The 18738-nt window shown below is 33.3% G+C and overlaps 1 protein-coding gene, 1 long non-coding RNA gene and 1 other non-coding gene across 3 annotated transcripts; 2 read left to right on the forward strand and 1 right to left on the reverse strand.

Moving 5' to 3' along the window:
* The first annotated feature begins 3761 nt into the window (after positions 1–3761).
* On the forward strand, positions 3762–7069 carry LOC133206345 (uncharacterized). Its single transcript, XR_009723750.1, has 4 exons — positions 3762–3914; positions 5754–5810; positions 5965–6050; positions 6504–7069. It is a non-coding gene; the product is annotated as an uncharacterized LOC133206345 (long non-coding RNA).
* A 4937-nt stretch (positions 7070–12006) lies between these two features.
* Trnae-cuc (transfer RNA glutamic acid (anticodon CUC)) lies at positions 12007–12078 on the forward strand. Its single transcript has one exon. It is a non-coding gene; the product is annotated as a tRNA-Glu (tRNA).
* A 942-nt stretch (positions 12079–13020) lies between these two features.
* LOC133205415 (glycolipid transfer protein-like) lies at positions 13021–16193 on the reverse strand. Its single transcript, XM_061341226.1, has 6 exons — positions 16031–16193; positions 14634–14689; positions 14414–14535; positions 14173–14323; positions 13844–13925; positions 13021–13468 (listed from the first exon to the last, which is right to left on the reverse strand). Exons 1-6 carry the CDS (start codon positions 16140–16142, stop codon positions 13368–13370), a joined length of 624 nt encoding a protein of 207 aa, XP_061197210.1. The 5' UTR covers positions 16143–16193; the 3' UTR covers positions 13021–13367.
* Between the last annotated feature and the right edge of the window lie 2545 nt (positions 16194–18738).

Genomic DNA, 18738 nt, shown 5'->3' on the forward strand with positions numbered 1-18738 from the left:
AAAACGTACAGAATACATGGTGCGTTCAATATAATAAAGGGTCGGTTCATTGTGTTAAATGGTCACCACTACTTATTATAGGGTGAAACGTACATAATAAATGGTGTGTTCAATATAATAAAGGGTCGGTTTATTGTGTTAAATGGTCACCATTACTTATTATAGGGTGAAACGTACATAATAAATGGTGTCTTCAATATAATAAAGGGTCGGTTTACTATGTTAAATGGTCACCGCTACTTGTTATAGGGTGGAACATACAACATAAATGGTAAGTATTGCATTACAAAAGATACGTCAAGTACATTACTTGGTGTGCAGCTAATTTTACATCGTTTCAAAAAAAAAATATGATGACTTAAATGGTGTCTTTGGAAGGTTTAAAATGCCACACTCTTCTTTTGATATCCTTATTTTAATTTTGTGTGTCTGTATATGTGTGTGTGTGGGGGGGGGGGGGTACCCAAACTTAAAGAATAAGGGGGGATACTTAAACTTGAAAAATCTAGTTTAGTAAGGGGGTTAGGTACGGTCTAGGTCAGATTATTTATTTTCTCCCAAGTGGGAGACAGGTTATTTATTTTCAACATTTTCATGGACAGATTATTTATTTCCAAAATCTTCCAGGCCTCCCCTACCTCAGAATCAGTCATGTAGATCTGAACAATAAAATAAAATATCAATTAAGTATCGATGTAGGCCTGTGGTTCGAGGGGGAAGGGTACACCGATTTGATTTAATATGAAAATTTTCATTCAGAGGCTGCTTGCCCCCCCCCCCCCATATTTTTGTAGCAGCATGGTTGAAATGTGTCCCACTGTAATGCATTGATTTAAAAAAATGTCGAAAAGTTATAGAAAGATACTCCCCCCCCCCCCTCAATAGGTTTTCGACTTTGAGCCTATAATTTTTTTTAATGCTTGTCAATTTTCTTATCCCCCCTTTAAAAATGTTGCTATGGGCCTATGTGGCAAATTAAAAGCGTTGTATACTGTATAGACACGACCCCTCCTCCAATTTCCACACATAATGCAAATGACAAAAAGGGGGAGGATAATTTTTATACGAAAGGTTGGAGAGGTGTGGTCTTTCTATAAACAATTTTTTTAACATAGAAAAATGATATTTTTACAGAGGAGGAAATATATTGTAATAAGTGACTGTGATGTTCCTTAGAAGACTACACATTACGTACGGCAAAAAAAAGATGACACTAAACTCTCCCTCCCCTTCCATCAGCCGTTCTTTTTTTTCAATTGTACTTGATAACGATATACATTTAAAGATACGTGACATTTGTGTACTATAGGCAAGTACTAAAAAAGAGTACTGATTCACATCACATTTCTTATAGAATTAAACGAAAACACGGAAGAATATTATGGAAATTAAAGTAAGGGGACGTCCATTTGATTTTGTGTTGTTAGGGCTGGGAGATTCTAGATATAAATTATACTAGTATTCCCCCACTGTGAAGAAAATAAATAAATGGACCTTGTTGGTTGGTATCACCCTGAAAATATAGAGTTTGGGTACCTCCCCGCAATGAAATATTTTTTGACTTGTCAATCTTAATGAACATGAAGAGGAAAATTAAATCTGACCCAGATAACCTTTGAAATAAATTATCCGTCCTATACCGACATAAAAATAAATAATCTGACACTGAAAAATTGGCCAACATCCCCCTTCAGAATGAAATGGCCAACTCTTAAAATGTTCCGGGAAATATAGTTTTACGGTACGTTTCATTGGTAGTTCGCACAAGACCTCAATGTATATTCAACATTTGCATAAGACCTCTTTCTTCCTAACTTGATTAGAAAATTTCACCCGGATTACTCATTCTAACTTTCTTATTTTAACATTTTTACTATAACTTACTCTTACTTTCTAACTCCGCCTTTACACATATTTTTACTGAAATAAAGGAAGGTGTATAAAATAAAATTTTAAAAGTTTCTTAAAGAATCAAGTGTCTTTGGAATATAATCTTTCAATTTCAGCCTCATAAAGTAAAAAAGAAGCTTACGGTTTTTCCGGTGACCAAGTAAATATTCAAATTTAGAGAGTCTGTATAAAAGGTCAAAATGAAATGAAAAAATTGAATTAGAAAAACAAGATGTTAGAACTAAGATAATAAATAAATGAAATATTAAAATAAAATTGGAAAATCAATAAATTAAAGTAAGAATACTAAAAGAGAACTGTGCCACGGAAATCCCTCCATAAACACCAGTTAATTGAATCATCATAGCTAACTTTTAATGTGTGTTTTTTGAAACCATGTGAAATTAGCTGTACACTGATTATATGTACTTAACGCATTTTTTTTAAAAGTGTTAATTTCTATTTATTACATGTATGTGCTTTTCACCCTATAACAAGTAACGGTGACCTTTTAATACAGTAAACCGACCCTTTATTATATTGAACACATCATGTATGTACCTTTCACTCTATAACAAGGAGTGGTAACCATTTAACATACTAAACAGACCCTTTATTATATAGAACACACTATTTCTTATACTCCCTTAACCGTATGACAAGGGGTGGTGATCATTTAACATAATGAACCGACCCTTTATTAAATTAAACGCACCATGTATTATGTACGTTTCACCCTAAACCAGGTAGCGGTGACCATTTAACATACTAAACCGACCCTTTATTATATTGAACGCACCATTTATTATGTACGTTTCACACTTTAGCAAGTAGCGGTGACCATTTAACATAATGAACCGACCCTTTATTATATTGAACGCACCATTTATTATGTACGTCTCACTCTTTAACAAGTAGCGGTGACCATTTAACATAATGAACCGACCCAATATTATTTTGAACGCACCATTTATTATGTACGTTTCACACTTTAACAAGTAGCGGTGACCATTTAACATAATGAACCGACCCTTTATTATATTGAACGCACCATGTATTAGGTACGTTTCACCCTATAACAAGTGGCAGTGACCATTTAACATGGTTAAATGATCCTTTATTAAATTGAACGCACCATTTATACACCCTTCACCCTATAACAAGGAGTGATGACCATTTAACATACTAAACTGACCCTTTATTATATTGAACACACCATGTATGATGTATTTTTCACCGAATAACAAGTAGTGGTGACCATTTAACATAATGAACCGACCATTTATTATATTGAACGCACCATGTATTATGTGCTCTTCACCCTTTAACAAGGAGTGGTGACCGTTTAATATATTGAATCAACCCTTTATTATACAGAACACACCATGTAATATGATGTACCATACCTTAAGACAGCTATGGCGTTCCATACAAAAGATAAATTCTACATTTCACTCTTATCACATTAAAATCTGGTACACATGTAGATATCAAAATACAGTTGTTCTGTCTATAAACCTTCAATTTTCAGGAACGTAGTATCGTTTTTGAAGGAGGTGGAGGGCAGCCAGAAAAAAAATAACTTACTCGAAAAAAACTTTGATAAAGAAAGGGAGGGGGAGAAAAAAAATTGTCCAATCTCGAAAATCCTATTTCGTGGAGGGGAGTATATAGGATCAAACTTCCTTTCACATCCAAATTTTATCAATGCATTACCAAATTACCATGATTTAAGTAGGTTACAATAAAAAAAAAGGGGGACCAGCCTTTCAATGAACATTTTCAATAGTTAAAGGTTATGATACTACGTAATTGATTTTAATATAGCCCTTTGTTGTATTTATATAATCAACATAACCATTATTTCTATTTTAAAAGCTTTTAGATATTCTCTATAACTCCCTGAAAAAGGAACACCCTAATCTTTGGGAACAACAGAATTCTAAGATCCGGATTCCTGCTGTGTACGCAGTCAGAGAAGGGAGGAAAACCGTCTTGCTCAATTTCACAGATATCTGTAAAGCGTAAGCGTTGTTAAATCGACGTCACATATATCTGTATTTAGCTTTAGTGTTGTTAAATCAAATTCTAATCGACGTCCCAGATATCTGTAAAACTTCAAAGTGTTGACAAATCAAGATCAACAGATATTCTGTAAAGTGGATAAATCAAGTTTTCACAAGTTTTAACCTTGCAGATCGCATACCGACTTCGAAGTAATGCCGGAGATCAACTTGTCAGACACGCTTTCTGATGATGTAACGCGAATCGAATTAAGTTGACAGATACTGTCATTTGGTTTATATGCCAATGCGAATGCTCGTGAATGATGAATAGTGAAATTCATGAAATGTTTTACACAACCATTCCCCACGATAAATTAAAGTCCAGGCTTTTTGATATCATTGACAGCTGCTTTTTCAATAAAAATGGAACTCGTAAATATACTTACCTTGTCATTGGTCATTTGCAAAATTATTTTGTTAAAAAACATTCTGATTGTACACACAAGTACTCTGAAGTTGACATTTAAAAAGATGCTTGAGTTTCTGATTGACAATATCTATGTGGTTTTCGGAGACCAGGTCTTCCAACAATCTATTGGAATACCTATGGGTACCAATTGCGCCCCGTTATTAGCAGACCTTTTTTTGTATTCATATGAAGCAGAATTTGTCCAAAATCTTGTACGTGAAAAGAAGAAAACATTTGCTGTGGCGTTCAACTCGACATTTAGATATATCGACGACGTACTGTCAATTAACAATGGCTATTTTCATTCTTATGTCGATACGATATATCCTGGTGAACTTGAGATAAAAGATACCACAGAGTCTGACACATCTGTTTCATATTTGGGTATTTTACTTGAAAAAGACGTTAATGGTAATCTTACAACCAAGCTTTATGATAAACGTGATGACTTTAACTTTTCAATCGTCAACTTCCCTTACTTATGCAGCAATATACCTTCATCACCTGCATACGGGGTATATATCTCTCAGTTGATTCGATACGCAAGAGCATGCTCTACGTACGTACAATTTCTAAAACGAGGTAAATTATTGACAAATAAGTTGATGAAACAAGAATATCAGCTGTCTCGTTTAAAGTCATCATTTCGTAAGTTCTATGGTCGATACAATGACCTTGTCAGCAAATTCAATTTATCATTGAGTCAAATGCTGACTGACGTTTTTCATACTGATTGTTAGGCCATTATTTACACACTGAATTGTCGACGGATTTTTCCGTTATTTCCCGATCATGACAAGGAGCACACGGCGGGTGTGACCGGTCGGCAGGGGATGCTCACTCCTCCATGGCACCTGATCCCACCTCTGATGTTTGGAGGTCCGTGTTTGCTCTGCTCCTATTTTGTATTGTATAATGGACTTTTGAGCTTGAATACTGTTCGTTATCTCCATATATTTCACTTTAGTAACCCATTACTCGCCTGCCTTTCCGATCGGGTACTCGGTCTATATTCAAAGTAACATGCACAAGGGCCACAACGCTCACCTGAGTTGTTCTTCTACATATTCCGAGGTAAATCTTTGTTTACATTATTGTGGCCCCATCCTATCCCCGGGGGATTGACTGAATTAACTTTAGTGTTGAGGTCCTGAAATTGACGCTCAACCAAAAAAATATTATCTTAATGAAAGATAAGTTTAAATTTTGATTTTTTTTTTTTTTGAATAATGACTGAGTAATGGAGTACTCGATCGAAAAGGCAGGCTTATAAAAAAGTTATAATTTATCTATTTGACAACCCTACTTGAAAATGTTGGGATAACATTTGCAGACTTTTTAACAAAGAAGAACATTGTAATTGAACATTTATACTCTTACACTTTTAGAGTTCACAGACCTCCTAAACATGTAATGGAATTCTTATTCAGCGAATGTGCGACAAAGTTAGTGTTTACTTCATTCATATGCAATAATATTCCGAGTAATATTCATTTTAAAGATGCTTGATGTCCGATTATATTTGAATTCTCGAAATATGAAGTCTAATCAGATGAGTACTTAAGCAATAAAATGATTCTTTATCTCCTTAATTGTTAGTGGGTCAGTTGACATCAGAAACAGAGTTTGTCTGAAAGGAAACTTCAAACCTGCTGGGCTCCAAACAGTCATTACAAATTATGTCAGTAAGTAGTACTCTACACATTAAATAAGTCTCCTTTATAATGTATGTACTGGCATTTATCTATCACATAGATATTTTTATCTTACAAGATTTGATAGTCATTTTCTTGATTCTTGCTCTACATTGCTTTATGTATATATTGGTTGAACTTATTTATTATGTTCATATACATTATTGCTATTAGTAAAGTGCCTTTATTATTTACCCGTAATGAATTCTTTTAACACTTTTTCTATAAGAATTGGGTAATGTTCTAAATATATACAATTTAATTAAGATTTTTTCCTTTTCGCGGGGGGGGAGGGGGGTGTCTCTATAAAATACGATCATGCAAGTATAGAAAATATAGTAAAACCCCGTAAACAAGTTTATGCTTATTAAAATGAATCAGTCTTTCAACGCCATATTTTTAACATCCTATTTGAGTTGAATACATTTTTTTTTTTGTTTCTAGAAGAATACGTCGTATGTGCCTCCTGTAAATCATTCAATTCGCTTCTTATTCGGGAAACACGCCTTCATTTTGTTCAGTGTGAGGGGTGCGGATCCAGACGGGTGGTGAATGCTGTCAAATCAGGCTTCCGAGCAGTTACCTCTCGAGACAGAGCCCGATAGATATACCGCAAATATACATGAAATTTAACACTTTGGATTAAAAAAAAAAGCAAATCCGGTCATTTTACAAGAAAGACGTTTCCCAGATATTGAGCAACCTGTTAATAATATACATCTTAACGAAAACATATGAGAAATATTTTGAGACCTAATTAAAGGACATACTCGATAGAAACTATCTAATAAAAATATTTTTAACTTTCATCAGACCACTTCCAGAATACCGTAAAACTGTTCTCAGAAAAATGTAGACCTTTTAGAAAAATCAAGAAGACGAGGAAGAATTATTACTTGTTTGACAGTCAACCTTTCTTGATCCATTTTGAACAATGGATTGGGTTGAGAGCCATTGTACTATAGGGAAGAAAAATCATACACTTATCAAATTAACAATGTTTTATGGTATTGCACTTTGTTTTCTTTGCAATGTATATGTGAATTGTTAGTATTGCTGGTGTTCCTTTCAGTACGTTATTGACAATAATCTTTGTCCCCCAATCCCTCATTACGTAGAACAATGTCTTGTTACAATAGTTTTACGAGGGCCATTCATAAGTAATGCAAAGTGATCATCAAAAAAAAAAAAAAAAAAAAAAAAAAAAAGCACAAAAAGCAATTTCTGCATGATATCGAGTCCTTCAAAGTATTCCCTGTTTAAAACCATTCCACATGTTTTGCGTCTCTTTAACTATAACCGGATCACCTCAGCATAAGTTCTTTTTTCGGGTAACCCAAAAGACAGTTTTGATAGCACTTCCCACGAAAGATCTAAAATAGTAGTCGTCTTCCTTTGATGGTTTTCGATCTTGAGTTTTTGAAATGAAAAAAATGTCAAAATGACTGTGACTGCGATCTAGGTAATACGGGGGATGGCTAAGCTCTGTGAACGTCCCTTTCTTCAAAATTTCCTACACATTTCCTATTAGGAGCTTCGTTGTTTCTCAGCAGAAAATCACCCTGGGTACCGGTATTTGAACTTCCCTTACAGAAAATCTGCTTGTCTTTCCTCAATACAATTTTAACATAAAAGCTACCATTGATGGCCCTTCGTTTTTGTATAGGAACAGGTATTACTTAACCTCTCAAGTAAAGAGAAAAACCCGTATAAAACCTATTTGGAACTATGACTTCTCTCTGCAACAATGAGACGACAGCTTCCTCTCTGATTCCACATTCTACGCATTCTATTATTGAGATTCCATTTGGGCTATAAACAGTGCAGCCATGTTTAGTCACCCATCACGCAGGTTTAACATACTTTTTTTGGTTAGAATGTTTATATTTTAATAGACCCATGGCACATTTAACGTGTATTTTCTTGTAAGCATCAGTAAGGAAATAATGCACACATTTGACAGAAATATTTTCTTCGTCAGAACTCAATCAACTGTTGTAATGATGAAATGTTTAGTGTCTTAGCAATGTCTCTCACTGTAAATCTGGCATTTTCAGGTATTGTTTGCTCACAGAATCGATATTTTTTGGTGTTTGACTGCGACCTATTCAGTTCCCCTTTAGACTTTTAAATTTTCTAATCCACATGAACACCATACTGCGTGAAATTGAAAGACTATTTTTCCAGATACCAAAACCTATCTTCATTTCGGTTCTTCAGCAGTTTTTGTAATGAACCCCAGTTTTCATATAAGCCCTAATTTTCATCTTCTTTATAGAGACCATTTTTGAACAATTTAAAGCTCAGTGAAGTGAACATCCTACTGTTAAAGTGAATTTCTTTGCGAAGACAGTAGGAAACAAGATGTGTTTGTGAAACACTGATGTCCCCGTATTGCAGCTCATGGCGAAATTTAAAGTTTCTCAAATGCAAGTCATACTCTAATGTCCAGGTCAAAGGGTCAAAATTAGGGATGTCAAAATACGTATTTTCCTTAGTCGATTATTCGATTGCATTATTCGAACGATAGTCGAATATTCGGAACATTTTCTTATAATAAAATTTTATTTCAAACTTCACTGGTACATGACGTATTTATAACCCCAAAACCCTTTTACTTAAATCTGTTTAAATTAACATTAATGCAACTTACAACGCGTGGATAGCATGATTAAATGAAATGAATTTAGACACCTATTTCCCCAAAATGTATGTTTTCCCTGTCAATTGAATTCATAAATTGGTCTGTACATGCAGTCAATTTTTATTTTAGCAAGATTAAAAATTTGCCAGCCGATATTTTAAAAAAAACTTCTTATGAAATAAATTGGGGGGGGGGGTTAATCTCACACTATCCACGAGTAAGATGCCTATGAAACTGTTAAACAGTTAGATACTGCTTATTCAATTATTGATTGCTGCTATCAAAAAGTCCTTAAAACAGTTTAAATTGTAAGCGAATTGTTGTAATAATTATCAAAGTGTCAAAACATGTCACAGCTATGGTTTGTTCCTTGCATTTAAGCAGTCTTAAAATAACAAAAGATAATTGGTACATGGTATAAGATCAAGTCCAATTAATATTTTTACAAACAAAGCCCAGTATATTGGTGGGTAATTTATTACTAAAACAACACAGGCCGTTACTGACCAAAAAATTTTCGAAGCTGTGTAGAACTTGTAATTACTGTACTTTTTTTTATACGTACATGGAAAATCAACCGTTTTTGTTGAGGAAAATAACCTTATCAACTGTCCCTGAGGAAGGTGGTTTCTCAATTTCTGATGAGAATTCCATCTCGTTGTCACTCATTTATTGCATTTATTTAATTATAATAATATTCGAATGTCGTTTCATTATTCGATCGTCGGTCCATTCGACTGATAGTCGAATAGTCGTCTATTCGTCGACATCCCTAGTCAAAATTGTTGGTACGCAAAGAAAGGGCTTGTCACAAGAGATACACCTATGACATATGAAAGCCCTAGCACCAACCATTCAGAAGTTATGGCCAAGATTGAAATTTTCCAAAAGTAGATCAAACTCCAAGGTCAAGATCAAAGGGTCAAAACTGTTGGTACCCGAGGGAAGGACTAGTCACAAGAATACACATGAAATATGGAAGCCCTAGCACCAACTGTTCAAAATTTATGGCCAAGGTTAAAGTTTTTTAAAAGTAGATCAAACTCTAAGGTCAAGGTCAAAATTGTTTTTACCTAAGGGAAAGTCTTGTAAGAAGGAATACACATGTGAAATATGAAAGCCCGAGTGCCAGCTGTTCAAAAGTTAAGGGCAAAGTTAAAGTTTTTCAAAAATAGGTTAAACTCTAAGGTTAAGGTAAAATTGTTGGTACAGAAAAGAAGATCTTGTCACAAGGAAAACACCTGTGAAATATGAAAGCCATAGCGCTAACTATTCAAAATAATGCTGAAGTTTAATGTTTTTTCAAAGTAGGTGAAACTCCAAGGTCAAGATCAAAGGGTCAAAACTATTGGTACCCAGGGGAAGGACTTGACAAAAGCAATACAACCGTGTAATATGAAGTCCCTATCACCAACTGTTCAAAAGTCATGAACAAGATTTTAAGTTTTTCAAAAGTAAATCAAATGTCAAGGTCAAAATTGTTGTTATCCAAGGGAAGGTCTTGTCTCAAGAAATATACTTTTATAAAAAAAAAAAAAGAAATCCCTAGTCCCAACCATTAAAAACGTGTGGCCAAGGTTAATGTTTTTTAAAAGTGGGTCAAGTCAAAAGGTAAAAAATATTTGTACCCAAGGAATTGATCTTTTCACAAGGAATATAAATGTGAAGTATGAAAGCTCTAGCACCAACCGTTCAATAGTTATGGCCAAGGTTAAAGTTTGGTAAAGTTTTGCAAAAGTTGGTCAAACTCAAAAGTCTGGGTAAAAAAAGGCCTTTGGTACCCAAAGAAAGGTCACAAGGAATACACATGTGATATATGAAAGCCATAGCTCCAAGCAATCAAAAGTTATGGGCAAGGTCTTAGTGGACGCTGAAACAGACAGACGGATGGATAGTAAAAACTATATGCCCCCGAATCTTCGATTACGGAGGCATAAAAACATGCGGTTTTCGAAGATTATTAGTTCTTTAGTAGAACTTTTCTAGTGTGAAAAAATAAAATTAACTTCTTCAACATTTATTATGATAAACGGTATTTTGCATTACTCATTGAACGACCCTCGTATTCCTTCAAATATAAAGTTGATCAGATATGAAAAATCAAAAATAAAAACGAGCGGACCTCCTCATGGTTTTGTTAATTTAAAAAGAACAATTGTACTCCACTGTCATTTAGCCAGCAAGTGTAACATTTTTTTATTTTATTACATCACAAACTAACAAATTATGTTTTTTTCCTTAGAGCTGTTAATTATACATGTGTATTATTTAAAGATATCGTTTGTTCTCATCAACTGGATAAATGCGCGCATCAGTTTTATAAATGGGAGCAATAATTGATTTGATGCGCGTGCCAGTTCAAGGTGATAGAAAAATAACTGATTTGATCTGTTCATTAGGATTTCATGTGTTTGTACCTTTGACCTGAAGTTTTGTGCTTTGTAATATTTTATATTGTCCTAATCCGTGTACCGTGTGTTTAAAATGGTATTGCAAGTATATAAAATGAACTTGAAATTGATGCGCATACACTTTGATTCAATTAATATTATTGCTCTCATCAGTTCAATTTATGCACGCATCAAATCGATTGTGTGATTCACAGGTGCTTGAGGACAGATCCCCCCCCCCCCCAATATAGACCCCTGGGCTATTTTCTCTCATGAATTGTCTTTTAAGGACATAATTGTGATCTAATCCACACTATAAATTCGAAAAATTAGAAACATTTTATAAAATTAATACCCACTGTATATATACCAAGTAAATAAACATATATTGTAATTTTTTAAATAAAATGTTTGTTAAGGTAATTTGCTATTTCTTTCGAATTTATAGTGTGGATTTAATTCGCAAATATGTCTACATGTATATCGGGGAAGGGGAGTCCTGTTCTCTTGCACCTGTGGTGTGATTGAGTTTGCACATTTTACAGTTAAAACTTAATTCAAGTTGCATTATTGTGTCATTAACAAAATCATATTTCATATATATACCATGCAGTTACTATGGACGCTTTTAACGACCGCAGATAAATGTGAACAAAAATAAAGAAAGAGAATAAACTGTTCCAAAAATTATGGACGCAGACTTTTTCTAATAAATTTTGTATATCAGTAACATCAGTATTTTTTCCAATGTACTCCATTCTCTTATAAGAAAATTGGACTTTGGACACCCACAGATGCTATGTATACACGTGGACAATGCATCGCCGTCGTATTGTTCTCATCAAAGGTATTTATACGCCTGCGTGTTGGATAATTTACTTCATTACTCAGGAGTAAGATGGGTAATTAGCATTCCCAGGTAGTCTAGTGGTTAGGATTCCGCGCTCTCACCGCGGCGGCCGGGGTTCGATTCCCCGTCTGGGAAGACCGTCTTTTGATTCTTTTTAGCTTCTGTGATTAATTCATTACAAAATGCATCACTTGTAAGCCTAGCATCGACAACAATACAGGTAATTTGATTTTTCAGATTGCAATAAAACAAAAAGGACTCTCTGCTGTATTTCTGTAATTAAAAAAAAAACTTTTTAACAAAAGCTGTGGTTTTGAGTATTTGAGGACTGCTCACTCACTTTGAGCATATTTAGCTTCAAGACATCTAATCTATCACTTCTATATTGAAATATTATCTTTTTCTTTGATTCTTAAAAGACCAGACAATTCAAATTAATTGTAACTAAATGTACAAAGGTAACAAAAACAAATTGTTGAAGGCATGGTTAATATTTCTATTTATGCTTTTCATATCTCTACTGAACATGAAAACATAAAGTTCTTTACACAAAATTAAAAGGAAAATTACATATAACTCTTCACCCAAAACCAAACTTGTGTATGTTGTAGTTTTTTTTTTTAAATGAGCTGAAAAACATATACATAAAGCACTCAAAATCATAAAGCAGAAAAACCATGCCTTCATCATTAATTTGCAACATAACAAGGAAAACAATTACTCTGTGAGAAAAAAATATTTTATTGCAAAATTTGAGATTTTATTTGTAATGCAATCTCATTCACTTGTATAATCTAAAAGTTCATTGCAGCAAACACATTAAAAGGCATTGGGTTTCATGAGCTGTTCCAACAAAAATTTATCATACTAATTTAGTTTTGTGGAAATTGCCATTTTCTGGAGTACAGAACCATTATATAACTTGATTTACAACTAGGGGAGTGACAATGGAGATTTTATTTTTATATAACTGAAATAAATTAATTCCAACATCTATTCAGTAGAATTTTATGTAAGTATTTAATTTTGAAGTAAAATGCCATGCATCAATTTTACAAAAAGTAGTGGAATGTGCATAAAAGTCATATAAATTTGTCAAAAATGTCCATCAATGGTACAAATCTAAAACAGTATAATGACAATAGAAAAAATATACATTCAATGTCAGCAACAAAAATGCTTTAAATATAATTAAAACATTAACTCCATGATTTTTATTTAATAAATATGTCTACTGTAACTTTATAACATCTTGATTATTTCTAAAAAGTCAGATAATTTCTTGTAAGCTTTTGGTTAGAGATTTTTAGTGCATAGTTATATATATATTAGGTAGAGACTCATAAAAAAAATATATGCATATCACACAACTCTAAAGACATAGCTCTCCACTGAGCCAGTAAAAATGGGACAAGGGCCTTCGTTTACACTTTGTCATCTGTGTCTAGTCCTTTGTCTTTATAGAGCTGCCCCATGACATCAAGTAAGGGTGACATTGTTTCTAAATACACCTCCATATCATTTACTACCTACAGAAAAAAAGAAGCTTCAATGTTCTACATTTGTAGTAGAAGTACATGTAATCCACTTTGGGTTCAGTTGAAACATTCCTATCATATAACTTCTAATGAAAAAATTTAGAAGTTGGAAAATGTAAAAACATAAAACCGAGACATACTTTAAAACTCATATCATGGGTTGTATATGTAACAAATTTTCAAACAGTATTTAAATTTAATCAGCAATATTACTTAAAAGTTTCAAACAAAATTGTAATTTTTTTTTTACAATTTCTAGATTCAATGATGTCAAAAATGTACATATTCTAGGAACATAAATGAAACCTAAACAGCCTGCTCATCTCGTCACAATTTTCTCTGTTTAATGGAAATTTAGACACCTACTTGTTCCTCCATTCCTTCTTTTCCTAATGCCATCTTCAATAAGAAATCCTTCCTGTATGGTGCAAAACTAGAAACTCCCTTCACGATAACAAAAAATTAGACTTCAGTTACCATAGATGATTTTATAAATCAGTTAAAGAGCATTTAAATTGCTCTGCACATACGCATATTTTTTGTTTTTGTTTAACTCACTTTATGCTTAGTTTTAATTAAAAAGAAAACAATTACACACTTTTATAAGTTCTTCTTCTTTTTTTTTAATATAATTTTTCTTAAAGCTTAAGGTACAAATTATTGTGGGGAGCAGTAATGTAAAATTTCTTACAGAGAACACTTTTTTGACGATAAATCCATGGTATTTTTTCAGAGTGGCTTCATAAGCAGCAGTGATGATTTGTTTCATACTCTCCTCTTTGCTCCCTCCTTTGTATTCCTTTATTAATAACTGCATGAATGTCCGCAAAAAATTTAAACCTCTAAAAACACAAGTACCGGTATAATATAAGGTAAGTCAAAGCATCATATTTCTTTTTATAGAATTTAGTACAGAATAAACAAGAACTTGCCTCACTAGCCAAAGTCCTCCCACTTTAGCTAAATCTGTATTTTTGTTTTCCATTTCATCATCTAACATGGCATTTATGGTGATAAACTTCTCCTTGTCCATCTCATACTTTTTCTGCAGTTTCTGTTCAAATAAATTGTTAAGTATAATTAATCAAGTTTATTTCTTTTTTTTCAGGTTTTCCAATAAATGCAACAGAAATGAGATAATTTAACTTTTACCTCAATGTTTCCATTGATATCACTCTTAACAGGTGTAAATGCTTTCCCAAAAGCAGCTGTAAATGAATAATAAATGTTAAAACTAAACAGACATACATAATTACCATATAATTGAATTTAAAATGTATATATTTAAAATGTTTGACCCATAAATCACAATTAAAATTCATTAATCTTATATAACCGCAATTTGTTACGTATACAGCTTAGAGATGTATTTGTTTAATTTTAGTGTCAAAAGTACAAATCAATAATAAAGTATCTAATATACCAGCTAGTAATTTAATTTATATACCAATATCAATTCACGGAGAACAAATAAATATATATATACATGTATATATGATATATACAAGATATAAAAAATGTAGCATTGAAAAATGATAAAAACAAAAGGCTATAATGCTCAAGTAGTCACCAAATCTATAAATTTTTAACCAGTTACTAATTATTTCCCCTTAGAAGGGACATGGCCCAATATTTGAACACAGTGTGGGGCTTTTTGCCAAGACTAGTTGAAACTGATTCTGGAGAGGGAAATGTGAAATGATAATTAAAAGATATGTCCAGTATTGGAAGTTAATGTTTTGATACAATACACCTTCAAAGATATGTGCCAATATTTTGATTCAGCCCTATAAGAGACCCAATACTGCTTATGCACAATCCTCTCAGAATTTTGTGGAAGTCACCCTTAGTCTTAGAATATATCAATGTCTTTTAAACTGTCAACTGATATTGTTTTAAGAACATACAACTTCATTTATATTTTATAAATGTTAATTTTAAATCAGGCCCATAGCAACGGTTTCGAGGGGGGGGGCAATTTTCAAAAAAAATCTGACAAGCAAAAAAAAAACAAAAAAAAAAACTAATTTTAAACTGTCCAAATCCTGGAATTTCCAAGTGCCCGACCTTACAGCAACAAAAAGGGTGTGGGGGAGGGGGAGGGGGGGGGGGCAACCAGCATCTAAAGGAAAATTTACTATAGCAAAATATTATACTTAGAAAAAGTGCCCCCCCCCCTTCCATTCTACGTACGGGCCTGTAAATGCTATTATCATGAATGTCATTATTTCTCTCTTTCTCTCTCTCTTCCACTGAAATTTCAAAAGATGACTATTGTTATAAGATTGAAGAAAAAGTTAGAAAATTAACAGAAAAGGTGTTCTTTTCTCTTTCTTAATTTAAGAGAACTTAATAAAAATTGAAACATAATTTACTGCGTAGCATATGTATGCAATATATTAGTCTTATCTTATCATATGCGGCATGAATTAAAGGATGTCACATAAAATTGCGTGATCAGGCCACCATACCGTGCACACTGCACTTGTACTGTGCAGCGGACCGGTAAAAGTACATGTAAACTGAAATAATCATATCAAAATACTTACAGACCATTTCCACCACCCCGCGTGCTGCTTCTAGAAGTGGCAAGGTATTTATTTTGCCATCATCACCGGGAACTTCAAAATGCTTTACATTGTCTTTACTGAAAAAAGTCATGATTTGCGAAATTTGCTTGGATATCGGTTTGTGTACATGCGGAAAAGATCACAGGGCAACTAAAATGGAAACCAATAGCCATGGAAATGGTAGACTATTTGATTTCCGTATTAGGTTTTCCAGTAAATGAATTATTTATATGGTAAAAAAAATTACCATTTTGCAAACAAAATTTAAATCTTTTCATTTCTTAATAAGAGGCAAGAGATGGAAATAAAATGAATTTCATTCACGCATTACATTAAATTGTACTTTGAAATGACATGTCATTTTTTTGTTTTTTTATTTTTTATTTATTTATTATCATTATTATTATTGGTTGGAGTTTTCAATCACAATACAGAACACAGGCAAAAAGTGGATAATAAACATCTCTTCTTTCCCCCCTCCCCCCCCGGGCCACTAATTACCAAAACAAGCCATGCGGCAATTAGTTTAAAGGCCTTTAAAGTTTAGAATTTTGTCATATACTGTATAGTAAAACTACACAACTTTGTTATTGAAGGAGGAATTAATTAGGTCATCCTTAAGAAATTGCTGTTTGGAATTGCCGCCTGGGAGATTTCGGCCGTTACAGACCCAGGAGGGAGGGAGAAAGGAATTTACGGGAAAATTAGATTGGTCGCTCGAACAACTTTTTCTTCAATAAAAAAACGACACTAGAATAATTTAAATAAACATTTATTAACATGGGCATGATAACTATATTAGTTTTTGTCATTTACAACTCGGGCCGAAACGACTAGGCACCCGAAGCCGACACTGCAGTAATACGAAAAAAAGTTCAGGCCGAGCGAACTTCGGTCCGAACCGGCTGAGAAAAGGCATCGGAGGAGGAAGCTGCAAATCTGTAGCTCGCTTGTCTGGGGAAAAAACTGGTATGGACGACCAGTCTGTCTTTTTTCCGGAGAGCTACAGATCTGTAGCTACGAGGGGGAAAAGGGGGGAAGTAGAGGTTAACGCTTCAGTAATCTCAGCTGAGATTTGCGCTTCAGGTGCCGGTGATATAGGAATAAGGGATGGCAATTTGTAACCGGTTAATCGATTAATCGGTCGGAACGATGGTAATCAGTTAGAAAATCCGTAATCGGTTAATCGGAAAAAAATAAAATATATTCAAATTTGAACGCAATTTTCTTAAAATTCATTTTTAGAAAGGAAACTTCAACACATAAGAGTTGATCATTTACGGTTTTTACACACCTAATAATTAAAGGACTTATCGCATGTTTCTAAATTATTTGAAATCAAAAGCGTAAAACGTTCCTTATAACCACAGTTTATAAATTTTGTGTTTTTGCTGCAGATAAACCGCGGTAATTAACCAATTATTGACTCAAATGAAAACCCCTGAATTAAAAATCTAAGTTAATTAGATAGCGATCACGTGACGTCAAAGGCGACAATGGCTGATCAGCTCTATAGTTAATCTTACTAAAATATACGCGATACAACATGAATATTCTGCATTGTGGACGACCATTTCACTGATTTTATCGATATGAAATTGAATATCCAACCTTATATTTTAAAATTGTCATCAAGAAAAAATCTGTTAACATTGTAAAAAATAGCAGCGACGATATCGAAGGAGACGCGGCGAAGACGAAGAAACTCGCCATCACAATACAATTTGATTTGTCATCTTATCACATGTATTAACTTCATTGATTTCCAAATTTAATATTATATAACTGTTATTCTTCGTTTTTAGCATAACATTAATTTACTTATGTTTTGTAAAGGATGGCAGTCTTGAAAAAAAATTTTCCGATCACGAAACATTGCCGTAATCGGAGCTGAACAGATTCTGAATGTTTCGAATAAAAAACGAAAATATCTCAAAAGCCTTATACCTTAGAACTAGTTAATGTTTCTATAGTAATTAAAAAGCATGCTAGGAATTAATTTTTTCAGCATTTTTCGTAATTAAGCTGCATTTGTCGTCGATAACTCCGTAAATAGTTTACATATTCTCATCTCTCTATCACTGAATTGTCGCCTATGACGTCAGAGCAGTTTTTCGCCGAAATCCGACTGAAATATGCATATTGCCGTATTTGAATTTCAACTTTCAATATCTCTTAAAATATGCTTTCAATAACGTTTATTGTATTCAGTATTTTAACAAACAAGGTTGTAGATAATATTTTTCATAAAATCACGATTTTTGAAAGATCATGCGATAAGTCAGGAGGTAATTATGGCTTTCTGGATTGAGATCGCGGCTAATTGGTCAGTTTGTGGTGAGTTAATCACTGATTTTAAAAACATCAAATCGTTCAACCAGACTATCCTGTAATCCTTTAATGATATTCAATAAAACAACGTAGAGCTAATTAGTTTGCCTTTTTTTGCCGTTATCTTTTAAATTATAGTATTAGAAAAAGATTGGACAGTGAAAGTTCAGGCAGAGTTGTGATTATGGTGTCAATGCAGATTGAACTTGTGTGTGCACTGGAAAATTATCTGCGTCTGTTTTCTCAGGCAAAATTCATGTTTTTCTTATAATTTTTCTTGTCTATTGAAATTGAAATAAAAGATAGGTACATATTAAGTTTCCTGATCGAGATAATAAACAGAATATTCCTAACTT

The sequence above is a fragment of the Saccostrea echinata genome, unplaced genomic scaffold (assembly GCF_033153115.1).
Source record: "Saccostrea echinata isolate AGI-Se365-2 ecotype Australia unplaced genomic scaffold, CSIRO_AGI_Sech_v1 ptg000054l, whole genome shotgun sequence".
Classification (NCBI taxonomy): Eukaryota; Metazoa; Mollusca; class Bivalvia; order Ostreida; family Ostreidae; genus Saccostrea; species Saccostrea echinata.

Coding starts and splice junctions, on each gene's coding strand:
- LOC133205415 (XM_061341226.1), bottom strand. CDS start 16,142: ATGACTTTTTTCAGTAAAGACAATGTAAAGCATTTTGAAGTTCCCGGT. Junction 14,690..16,030: donor CGGGGTGGTGGAAATGGTCT/GTAAGTATTTTG, acceptor ATTCATTTACAG/CTGCTTTTGGGAAAGCATTT. Junction 14,324..14,413: donor GGAGGACTTTGGCTAGTGAG/GCAAGTTCTTGT, acceptor TTGTGTTTTTAG/AGGTTTAAATTTTTTGCGGA.